The sequence below is a fragment of the Formica exsecta genome, unplaced genomic scaffold (genome assembly GCF_003651465.1).
Source record: "Formica exsecta isolate Colony F162 unplaced genomic scaffold, ASM365146v1 scaffold226, whole genome shotgun sequence".
Taxonomy (NCBI): domain Eukaryota; kingdom Metazoa; phylum Arthropoda; class Insecta; order Hymenoptera; family Formicidae; genus Formica; species Formica exsecta.
The window spans coordinates 374,823-387,829 of NW_021849556.1; the positions used below are offsets into that span (position 1 = coordinate 374,823).

General features: G+C 35.8%; 1 protein-coding gene across 3 annotated transcripts in view; it reads left to right on the plus strand.

Annotated features, from left to right (window-relative positions):
• LOC115235552 (regulating synaptic membrane exocytosis protein 2-like) overlaps positions 1-13,007 on the plus strand; it is a 194,709-nt gene that overhangs the window by 33,329 nt on the left and 148,373 nt on the right. For all 3 annotated transcript variants that reach the window (XR_003884047.1, XM_029807418.1, XM_029807417.1), the window contains exons 4-7: positions 171-330; positions 3,171-3,422; positions 9,704-9,866; positions 10,400-10,708. Coding sequence is in view for 2 of the 3 variants with exons in the window: in XM_029807418.1 (XP_029663278.1) it covers positions 171-330; positions 3,171-3,422; positions 9,704-9,866; positions 10,400-10,708 (884 nt within the window). In the remaining variant the exon portion in view is untranslated. The remainder of the gene's footprint in view (positions 1-170; positions 331-3,170; positions 3,423-9,703; positions 9,867-10,399; positions 10,709-13,007) is intronic.

The following is a 13,007-nucleotide window of genomic DNA, read 5'->3' on the forward strand; positions in this document are numbered from 1 at the left end:
ATATATTTATACATATTTATATTTATATTTATATATACTTATATATCTATATACTTATATATGATCACACAATATTCGACAATAATGTTGCTAATGGAGTACGTGCTCAGAAAAATCATGATGAATAAGAGCTTGCACTTTAACAAAGTTTATCGGATCCGGTGTTCCAGAAAGTCGGAAGCGAGCGGCAAGACAAGCAGCGGGGACGATTGCAGAGTATGCCGGAAGTCGTTCGGTCCCGAGGAAGTCTCGCGAACTTGTTGCGAGTGTCAACATAAGGTCTGCGAGGACTGCGCCTCGTATTCAACGACAACGAATTCTGACGATCCAGTAAGTTTGCGCGCCTTCGTTTCTAATTAACCTGTTTGTTCATTGTTTTCGACCGGTAAATATTGCTGTAAAACGAGACTGGATGGTGTTTGGGCGTAAATTGATTGTTGGATTAAACGAAAAAAAGGGACAATGCAGGGCCGAATCAAACGTGAAAATTTAATTTCAAAATTAAGTTATTATTAATCACAATATTTCATTGCTATTTAATGTCTATTATTTCCATTTATGCGTCATTATACTTATTAACAAGAATAATCAATTTTTATTTTAATGTCATTATTTGTATTTTGAAGAGTACTTCAAATTTTTCGCCACACGATTATATTTTGTGTAATTACGAAACCATGATAAAAGCGCATCTATACTGAACGAATATATACGCGCAAACACACGTGCATTCTTCGTAATTATTATACGCGAATTAGAAAACGAAATGTTGTAAGAACAATAAATACATTGTATACGTGTGATTCGACTTATTAAAGAAGTTCCCATAGAAATGTATTAGAAACGAAAATCCCTCTATTTGCGTATTTATCGAAGCGCGAACGCGAAAGGGAGAGTTAATTGTCAGCCGATAGTGACAAGAAAAGCCGGAGACTCATGGTAATACGGAGTAAATGGAAGTTTCTTAATACTGGGCCTAACTTCACCTCATGTAAATTACGTTCACTTCCGTTGCTTGCTAATTTTCACTCCCGCCGTATCCCCCGTTGGATTTTGTTGTTATTTCAGGGTGTCAGAGTTTGACGCTATTTTCGCGTCCGATGGACCAATCGGAGCGAAGAATCTTGCATTTCAAAGCAAAAATAATGTCAAGTAAAGTAAACTTTCTATTTAACGTTCTGATAGATCAACGTAACAAACGCAGGAAATTACCGTAAAAAATTATTAACAATAACATTCCAATTTTTCGACTATTTAGGATTTTTTTGAAACCGCTGAAAAAATTATAAGCTTCTCTATTATTTATCAATAATTAAATCTACAAATGTTGACAAGAGAGGAAGCAAAAAGAACCTAAAATGAACGGCTAAATTATCCAGGGTGTCTACTCAAATCTTGTAAGAAGATTCCCTGATCTTCCAGGTGTTTTTGTTCAAAATTCCAGATAAAGATAATATTTTAAAGATTTTTTTGGTGCAACTTTCTCAAAATAAAATCTTTTATTGCATGCGTTTTCTAACATTTTTCACTGATACGAAGAAAAAACATAGAGCTTCTTAAATTTCAAGTGCTAGATTTTTGTAAATGTACTGAAAAAAACTAAATGAGTTTTGTAAGATATAATAGCATTTTTTACTTGCATAAATTTTTCACTTTTTTATAAAATTTTTATAACTAAAAATTATAATAAAGAATATGTACTGTTTTGTTAAGATATTGAATATATAAACAGAGGTAGATATATATTTACAATATATTTTAAACACATAATTCAGTTGGTTTGCCGACTGTTTGCAATATGAAAGCAAAATTAACAGAAAGAATTTTTTAAAAAATTCCGAGTCTCAATAAAATTCCATGAGAATTCCCTGATTTTTCCAGGTACAAAAAAAAATCCCTGAGAATTCTAGCTATTCCATGTTTTTCTAGGAAGTAGACACCCTGTTATGGAAAACGAGCGGAAATGTAACGAAAAAGTTTATTTGCGTTTTACACGATTTCATTTAATCGCGCCAAAGATTAATTGAGAAATGCCGCGATTATTTGTCCTTTCTTTCGCTCGCCGAGTGAACGCGCGATGTTGATCGCGCATTAATTCTAATAACGCGCGTAATTGATAAATTTGATAAACGCGCGCGACCGATCGTACGATATTTAATCTTGCGCTTATTATAACATATGGTATGCCATTGCATAACATTCCTGCGGGTAACCCAAATTTGCTAGAATGTTCGCAATCATTCCAAGAGTCTATTCATTCCGTGTCTCTATTCATTCCTAATATGCGATATATCTGCGCTCTCACCTAAATTCGTTGAAAAATATATGTGCGTTATTCTATATATTTTTGATAAAACGGAACGTTGCGCTATAGAATTGCGAGAAAAGTCATCGCATGTGAATATGATGGAAATGTGTGCACTTTAATAAGTTTCAAGATTTGCATTCGTTCTCTCCATTCTCTATTTTTCATGCTCCGAGCACGCGGAAAAAGAGAATAACTTTGCTTTTATGAACCGTGCATGAATTTCACTATTATAAATATGTATTATATAAAAAGCAGGTCGTATGAAATCTGATTATGCAAACATTGCAGTTTACCTAGTATTTGAAGAGAAAAAAGATAGCAACATCTACAATAAAAAATTTAAATTAGTTTTCATAATTCTCCTATTTTTTTGCATTCATAATATATTGTTGTTTGTCAAAGTAAAAATAATACAAACTAAGTTTAGATAAAGAAAATGTCTATATGTGTGTGTGTGTATGGGGGGAGGGAGGGGGGGTACGTGTCCTCTCTTTCTAGATTTCCAACAAAATATTTTTTGGAAACTGCGAGTATATAAAAATTGTTTTCGTTATAATATCGATTAATCCAAATCAAATATTTGTGTTTTAAATCGCCTATTGTGCTTTTCACATTCTTGCTTTAATTTCATAAAGTTACATCATTAATTTGGCTCGTAATTTAAGAAAAATGTTATTAAATCCGTCTGCATATATGTGTGTGTGTTTTAAATTTATATTGACAAATAACAAAATCAACTGATTCGACAGCTCCAAAGAGAAAAGAATAATTTCATGTTAGTATTAAACGCAAGCTTTTCGCCAGTAATAAATATCTATATGCATTGATGAGTAAGAAATTGCCTTTTCGGAAAATGTTATAGTCTTCCTGGCGATGTAGTGTTTGCCGCCGAAAGATCGCCTCGAGGGACCAGCCGATAGTGACACAGGAATCCACGGATTCGTTGCTGGATGTGCCGATTCTGGAAGCTCTTCAAAGGAGGCATAGCGATGCCCGACTTGGACCCACCGGAAGTCAAATTGGCGCACTCGGAACAGGATTGGCTCCGCCGCGGAGCCCGGAAATTCGAAGGCATTCCGACGTTTCGCCGGCCAGTCTCAAGGAACTGGAGAAGGTAAGCGAAAACTTAATTCGCGATGAAATCTATGCTTTCCTAATTTGAATGATTAAACGAGAGTTGGATAACGCAAATAGCATAATTATCTCAGAATAACCCTGATCTTTTTGATTGCTTTATCTAATAACACGAGAGTAAATGCATAATTGCTCTGATGACCCACAGTTTCGATGACATATTTATGAGATAATATATATAAAAAACGTGTTAATAAATGAAATCCCGGCGATGGGACGATCACATTTCGTACTTTAATAATCAACATTTAATTATTTTTTTAACTTACAAAATTTTAATATTTTTAATCTAGATGCGATTTTTTTCTCATTTAAAAAAAATAATATATTTAACACGACTTTATCTTTTTGCAATAAAGAGTTGAGAATATTTTCAAAATTGAGAGGAAAGCCACGCTTTACGTGCGCACCGTGTCGTTTGACTGGCTTTCTGTGTTATTCACGATTTACCATCGCACGAGATTCCCTTTCCCAACGAGATGCATAATTCAGCATCCCTATATACGCGAAAACGTCCGTGTAATCATGATTGAAATTAGAGAGTTGCTAAAATACCGCTGCGAAACGAGTCACTGTATAACATGCTTTGAGTGTCCGCTTAAACGCTTTATAAACCACACTTTGCTATTATTTCAAATACATACTTTATGCTACTCATTGAGATTCCTGCAAGCCACTGCAAACAAAGCCACATGCAAGTATAGGTCGCCCTGCACACAAGAAATATCTCGAATTATTTTATTCAGATTGTGACGTCGATCGCTTGATTTCTATAGAATGTGACTATTTCAGTTTTGCTCTTCTTCGGATTTTCAAAACATCATTGATTACGCAATAGTTCAAATTTCATTATACAATATTTCAATCCCGACAATATTATTTTGAATAAATATATTGTGTGAAAAATCGTAATTTATTTCAATCATATTCTGTATTAACTTCTAATTAAGACGCAATATTTACTTTTTAAAATATTTAAAATAATTTTAATAAACATATATTTTAAAAATTAAATATTTTAAAGTGTATATATTTAATCAAATAATTGTATTAAAACTTGTAAGAATATATTTCTATAATGTGGAATATAAAGTCGCTCTCGATAAAATTACATAACGAACGCAAAACTAACGGATTCATTTTTATCATGTCTTTTATACCAAGATAATATATGGTAATTTTTGCGAAAATCATAAGTTATTTGGATGATCAAATCGATTATTGTTCTCGTCACGTGCGACTTTAACTGATGTCGGACTCGACGCGGAGTTCGACTACTCTCGACGAGATCTCATTGCACGCAGATCCCGCAGTGCACTTGTCTCGCAAACTGAGTGCCCGCAAACACACACGCGTCGGGAACGAATGCACGTGTGTGCAGCTAGACTTCTCATGACCCGATACTCAGACAGACAATTATCGGGCATGTAATTACCGCGTGGTGATCGTAAATCCGAATTACGTAAAAGTCGGATGGAAATGCATCGTAATAAAAATCGTATATGCGTTTTATTTTCTTAAAATACAGCCTAAAGAGCCATTATCATACTTTTAAATTCGTGTAGTAAAAAAGTAATCGCGATTATATAAATATAGTCGTAGAAAATAGCAACATTTTTTTTTTTTGTAAGGGATAAACATAAGGTAACGCTGCCAATTTTTACATTTTGCTTAAGGAAATTTGTTATACGTTACGTGTTTTCTGTATACCGCGTTCTGCAAATTGCTTGATGTTTGTAAATGCTTGACATTTACGTAAGTTGCTATCCTTGAATTTATCGAAGCTTCGGTTATTGACTGTCATATAGCTCTAAGGCTGATGTGAAACTTACGTTGTTGCGAGTCGACAACTTTGTATGGTACCGGTAAAATTTATCGACAACCGGTTTTATCACTTGACAGAATAATCGGATCCGTGCTTGCGCGAACGGAAACGAAAGAAAATTGAGTAAAATTGAAATGAGGGCGTGCTTCTGCACATTGGCAGGAATAAGATCATAAAAACGACGAGGTTGAAAAATTTTACGAGGTTGTATATCACAGATAAAACTGCTCATTACGCGGAAAAATTAAAAGCTTGTAACTGTTATAAAAGATCGCACTTCTTGCACGCCGCGTTTACATTAAAATTCATGTTTCTATTTTTGCATATTTTGGCTTTCATTTTTTGTTTAATAAATTCGTCCATTGTAATATACAATATTTTTGAAATTCAACAGAGGTCCAATGTGGCGTGTTTTTTTGTTAAATGGTTGTTATATTTTCAAAATAATTCTTTTTGGACAATGAAATTAAATTGAAATATTTTTATTAATAACATTGTTCGACACCAAAATTGCCCTTAAGTTCTATCAAGTCATTTCGAGTAGATTTTTTAGCGCTGATTACGAATCTGGCTGTAAAAATGGCGTATCACGTCAAGTTTTCGAGAAAACCTTAGTCAAAGTTGCTAAAATGGGCGTTTCTAATACTTTTGTGTAAATTATATCTTTCGATGGGGATGCGCTCATAAGAAACATCTATTGCATCGTCTTTCCAATAGTTTGTTACTAAAATTTAAAAAAATCATTCTAATGTATGTATACATTTATCTTATCACTCATCACGAATCATATGTTAAAATTTCAAAATTAGAAATGGAGGATCCAAAGTGACGGACCCAAATTTTTGAAAAACTATTCAAATCATGGAAATGAGTATGTTTTAAGTGTAGGTTTTTGTGATAGCTATCACTTAAGAACAAAATTAGAGTAGTTTTTGGCACTAGTATTTTAGTAACGGACAATTGGAGACGAATGATTGGGGGACACTGCGATAAATGATGTTTTTTATGTTTTGACTACTTTTTTTCAGGAAAACCCTTTTCTGCCTGGGACTTTTAGCATTTTTATCATAAAATATAAGTTTTGAGCTTTATTTTGAGCTGTCACTGCTTTCTGGAGCATGTCCCTATCGAAAGATATAACTCACGCAAAAGTATCAAAAATGCCTATTTTAGCAACTTTGACTGAAGTTCTCTAAAAAATTTGACACAATACATTTTGGCCATTTTTATGGCCAGATTCGTAATCAAGGCTAAAAAATCTACCAGAAATGACTTGCTAACACTTAAAGCAAAAAAAGATCTCATTTTGTCTCGATCAGTATAATCAATCTGTATTATCTCGTTACATCCCATTCACTCGAGATGTGTCAATCAGGTTATTAAATTTTTTTATACAATACCTATGAATTAACATCTAATTCCTTTCGATGACCAACATGAAGTATTTCCAGCGTGTTGCATTCGCAATTCAATTTCATTCGCGTGTCAAATTCGACGTTCGATGCAAAAGACACGAGGTGGCGGATTCGGGATCGTAACTCCGCTTTGTCAGGAATGTGCTGACGTAATGAAATATGTCCTATGAGTATTCACGCACGCGTAGGCGTATGCAAAGCCGAGAGGTGATGTCTCGTATTTACGATGGGACGAACGCTAATATTGGAGTTTATTGCTCGCTTTCGCACGCACGTCATTCTCCCGCGATACGTCTCGTTTACTGAGGAACGATGCGATGCGTTTATCTTCCTTGCGATAATTGCCGTTGACGCTTTTTCCATCTAGAGATTCAATCCACTTCGATGCCATTCGCACGTCACGGTTGCCGGTTTTCTCGCGAGCTACAGCGGCCGCATGATGGATGAAATGTAATCGCGACGTTAAGGGATGACGCAAAAATAATTACCAGAACTACAAAGAAATGCCAAAATTATTATGTGACTAAAATCCGGTTCCACAGATTAATCTGATTACCGCATAAATTATAAATGTCATTTATATGTTTGTATTTATAATTTCTATATATTCTATATATGCAGTGTTTTGCATAGATAATATTGAAATCATCTAAATAAAAATAAGATAAGACATATAAAATTTTATCTTAGATAAGATGAAGATGATTTATTTCAAGTTTATCTAGATAATAGATGAAAATATAAAGCATTTTATCTAGATGATATTAAGATAACATTGCTTAAAAAAAAATAATTAAAGAAAAACTATAACAATTGAAATAATATATATTTACATATAGACTTTTTTATTAAATACTTTTCCATCATTCTTCCGCTATGGTATTATTAATAGAGAAATCGCACAAAACTGCAAAAATCACATTCGGCAGTGAAAATAATAGAAAATACCACACGCGCACAAGACAGTATGACGCAACACATTTTAGATCTATTCTTTACAGTTTCACACTGAGTATAGTGCTTAGTGATTCTTTAATATGATTGGATCTTATCTTTGGTTCTCTGTTGGATCTAAATGTAAGAACCAATCATATTAAAGAATCATAAAGTGGTTACTAAGGGCTGAGTTCTGCTGAATGCAGCCATTGTCTAAGATAATTTAAGATAGATGGCGCATTTTTCCATCTAAGATAAAGATGTAGATAATACATCCTATTAATATCTAGATAAAGATGAGATAATGCAGTTGCTTCATTTAAATGATTATCTAGATAACTTCACTATATACACGGTATATCTATTAATATTCGATTGAAAAAAGACGTTGTATTCTTTTATGTTATTTTATCTTAAATTTATACGTTATTACTATTTAATTAATTCTTCAAAAAAGTTCTTTACATAAATGCTAATGCGACTCGGAGATCAAATTTTTCTTTGTTCATTAATTCCGACCTAGTTGCTGTAAGATTTTTCAATGTTCAACAATTATAAACGCAAATGCGCATAAACAAAAATGCTTAAAATTGCATTTGGCATTTGCGTTTACGCCTCCGAGATGTCCTACATAACGGTACTAGTTTTCTGAGCTGCCTACATGTGCTTAGGCATATTTGTTAGCCTACGCCTATTGGATAATTTACCACTGACTGAGCATCCAAAGTGATGCATAGTATCCGATGCATCTCCGGCGTCGCGCACGTCTCACGCTCCGAAAGTCGCCGATATATGTACGTACATATGTGGCATGCATGTTACATCGCATCGTATACGGCGACCCAGTTTAGACATTGTCGAATGCGCCCGTGCAGTTACGAGGTACGGTTGCAACGTGGTTTCACTCGAGGTAAGATTATCGCGAGGTGCGGGAGAGGAGCTAGTATCTTTTCGTCGTGTTAAAATGATATTTCCCCGTCGCACGCTCGCGCATTGCATCAATGGATTATATTTATGCGCGCGACAGATGCTTGTAAGAGCGGGATCGAGCCAGTGACAAATCTACCCGGTGGGTAGTAAATAAGCAACACCATGACTAGTCATGTGCGAGAAAGATGTGCCCCGACCACCATGGCTCCTCCTACGGATTCCGAGCTTAATGGACCTCTTAATGCTTAAACGCATTCTCGTCTCGTCCTTCTCGCTTTAATTGCTGCCGACTTGTAATTATGCCGCGCGACAGGATCGCGTGACGAAACCCGGATGAAGTTAATTTTCGGACGTGGCTATTTCATTAATATTGTGGGCTCTCTCGGCTACGATGTTTCCTCCGCGGTCTTCCTCCTCTTGTTACCCGCAAGCGTTGTGAGGGGGGGGGGGGGGAGACGCTATTAATTTTCATTGCTAAAGAGAGCAGTTCACCGGCTTCGGTATTGTCGGGCGAAAAGTCTTTGTTGCAGTTTGCAGACGGCACAAGGTTTATTTCAGCCCCGTAGAATCGACCCACGTCACATTAAAGTATGTGATACAATAACTCGTTTCATTTATAGAAATAATCTGTCGTCACAAATGATACACATTTTTAAAGACAAGTAGAAACTTGCGCATCGAGTAATTTCATGTTTAATTTTATCGTTCAGCATTTTTTCAATCTTCTCGGATATGGCATATCGATAACATTGATAAAACGAGTCTTGATTTAATTTCAAATAAAGTAGAGATAGATTGATTTATAGATAGAGCAGAATGAACTTTCCAGCTTTCGTAGTATTTAGTAACTCGTTGCGTATCGACTTTTTAGAGATTCTCATTTAATAGCTTTATTCGAACAAATCGATTCTGTCAAATACAGTCACGAAGCTTCATTCAATCATCTGAACAATCATAAAATTCCAGAGCTAATCTTTGTGCATTGATATAACCCATCAGCTTTTAGGTGTCGAACTATGCTACCTAATCTTGTATTTGCATCTCTCGCCCGCCTTCCCTTGCCGTGTTGTTGGAGATGCTGTGACTTTCTCCCTGCCCTACGTGTGGTGACGTTTCCCGCATCGAGCCCTAATCTCTGGTGTCGTAATGTTGTAGTTTCGAAAGGTTGCAGGGGAGCGCCAGAGAGAGGAGCTCAGATGGGAGCGCGACCTGGACCGGAAAAGCAAGTCAAGGGGTGGCTCACCGGATCGCCATCAGGCCTCCGACAGAGGGAGAGCGACCAGCCCTCAGAGGGTCGTCATGCCGGCTCAGACGAGCGGTAAGGATCGTTTTATTAGTTTGTATAAGATATCTATTGTTTCTCCGCATATCGCAACATAGATGTCACGTTTCGCATAATGATCGGATACTGACGATATAATCAAGAAAAAATATCAGTAAAGAGAACGTAATTTTGCTTTCTTAAAATGGAGAAAAATAAATCTGTATTTAATGTAATAATAAATACTAATATAATAATAAACATATAATCTCAAATCTTTGATTTGCTTTTTTTTAGTTTGACAATTTTGACAGATCGACAGTTTGACATATTGTTTTTACGGATATGACTTCAAAATTGAATCTTTAGTTGGTTTTTGTGATTTCCAGCATGTATAAAGAAGTAAATTAACACAAACTAATTTGAAATTTGTAGTGATAGCCGGAGTTATAAAATATTTTTTAATAGATAATAAAAAATCAATTGAATCAATTGCAATCAATTGAAAGATATGATTCAAAGTTGAAATAAATTTTTGAATTTTTCGTTCCAACTGCTTGGGTAACATTTATTTAATTTTATTGATAAAGCGATCGAGCAGGAAGGCGGCGATCTGGACGACGAGGAGGAGCGTCGGCGACGCGCTCGTCGCGGAGGAGGTACGATTCGTCGTAAATCTCGGGTGACCAGGCAGAGATCCTACGACGATGAAATTAAGACGGCGGCCGCGATGGCCGGCGGTGGTGTGCAGCCGACACATCCCGACACCGGCCTAGGACTTCCGGTCCAGCTGCCGAGACGAGCGTCTGCCTACGACGTTTACGCCGCGCCCGGAAGTAGCGGTCTCAACGCGATGGCCATCGCGGCCGCCCAGCAAAGAGCCTCCATCTCGGCGCAAGGTGCGGTAATTAATAAATATTTATTGTCATAGATAAGAAAATTATTCTCTCTAGCCGATTCGCTCGTAACTTTAATTTAACTGATAACGTATAATTCTCTTAGTTTCTGCTCAATTATATTTAAATAATTATGCGTGATATATTCCAGCAAAAAATACGAAAAAGATTAAAATAAAATAAATTAAAAAATTAAAAACAATAAAATAAAATATAAAAAATTATTGTCATATTTCTTGATAAAATAGTGTCTTTATACAAAATATATATATCGTGCACAGTAAACGTGTAAATTTATCTATAATGTAATATGATAATTCGGTTTCAGTATTTCCTATTATAAGAAAAAAAAGATACCGTATTTAATATTCATCTGTGTGTGAAATACAGTGCGCGTGCTGAAATTAATATTTTCCCGTTTATCGTATATTTTAACTTTATGCTTGCAATATCGCATAACTCATCAGAAGAGAGCTATAATATTTCGTATAATGATAGTTTGTATAACTGATGCATCCAAAGTTACTTTGAGACGACGGATAGTGTTTATCAATAGCCGTTTGCTGTCGATACCGCGTATGCGTACGCATAATTTCTCTCGCTAAAACGTTATCTTCTCTGACCTCTCGGATTATCTCCGAGGGAAACTTTGGCAATCGGCTCTTCGATCCTCGACGAAGATGCCGAAATTTCCAACTTTCCCTCCGCTCCCTTTGGGAAGTAGCACAACAATACGTGCTCCGATTTCTCGCCATATTGCACATTTACGAGTTATCGCAACGGTATTCTCGGCAATTTGGAAGTGATTGCGCTGTAAGAGACCTTAAAAGCGGCAAAGACCATTGAAAAGGATAATCGAATACAGTAGCAGCGGCGATAGTTCGCTTGTATTGTTCTTTCTGTGTCCGTAGCTTCCTCTGTTTCGCTGTAGATATAATTCCCTCCATTACGCGGATGCGTTTTATCTAGCGTTTTCAAAGCGTCAAACAACTTTCAAAGAAATGAATAAACCGATTTTCGCTAAGCATATTTCAAATATAGCGATGTGTGTGTGCGTGTGCGTGTGCGTATGCGTGCGTGTGCGTGTGTGTGTGTGTGTGTGTGTGTGTGTGTGTGTGTGGTTTCGATCTTTTCAATATATAACACATACAACGATAGAATTTCTCATTTGTAGTGGTTTCAAGCCACGACTTCCAATTAACTATGCGATCGTATCTCTCTGGGAGAATTCATAATATAAACGTTTCTAAAATGGTATATGTATATGTCGTTACGTAATTTTGAGGTAAAGTTCCTTTATAAAAATTTCACGTTATCAAATTATTGGTAACTGTGTAATAGTGTCGGTAGTTGTCGAGAGTAATGTTAAAATTTTCCGTAGGAAACAGCTTTAAATAGCGACTGCGCAAAACTAGTTTCAGGATACTTATTTTCATGCATTCAATTCAGTCGTGTCTGTTGAACGTGTACATCACGGATCCTGAGATGACTGTGTAACTTTAATACTGCGCGTGCATATTGCCAGACTGTGTGATCGGAAGCGCCAACCAACTCGACATGGAAATTCACCTTTCTCTTCCTCCCTCCCTCTCTTTCTCTCTTTGTCTTCCTCGTTTTCCGCGTTAAAAGGTCATGCACACAGAATCAAACTCAACTTGCAGTGAACTTTCTGCGAAAACTATTTCCAATGCGTCACGAAGTAGCATACGATCGTAACGTGATTTTAAAGCCATCTATAGTCATGCACGTACTCGTCGATCGATCTTCGAATATTTTTCAAATCTACCGAACCCGATGTTTTATAGTTTCAATTCGCGATACTTAGCGCGACGTGACGAGATTTTCAACGCGCCTGCAGTCAAGTGCACAAGTCAATATTAAATAAAAAAATGAAACAAACCTTGACCAGTAAACAAGTTCTGCATGTCGATCGGAAAACCACGTGAGAAATTTTCTTTCCTTCTTCTCAGAAACTCGGTGGTCGTACAAGGAAATATATTGTCGCGACAATTTGAAAGCGCAGGATGCTGTGCAGCAGTACAGAGTGTCCTGAAAATAAAACAATCTTTTTTCAGCTCTTTGAATGAAGATTTGATCTTTGCTCAAATTTGATTAAATACTTGTTATAATTTTTCAAAAATATTTGATAATCCATATTAAAGTTTCTTACAGGTTTAAAATAAAATAAAAAATAAAATTTTAAAAGAAGAAATGAAGAGAATAAGATTTGATTTATCTGCTCTACCAATCGAAATATCATTTCATTGTTTAGTTTAAAAATTGTTTAGTTTCCATTTCTCTT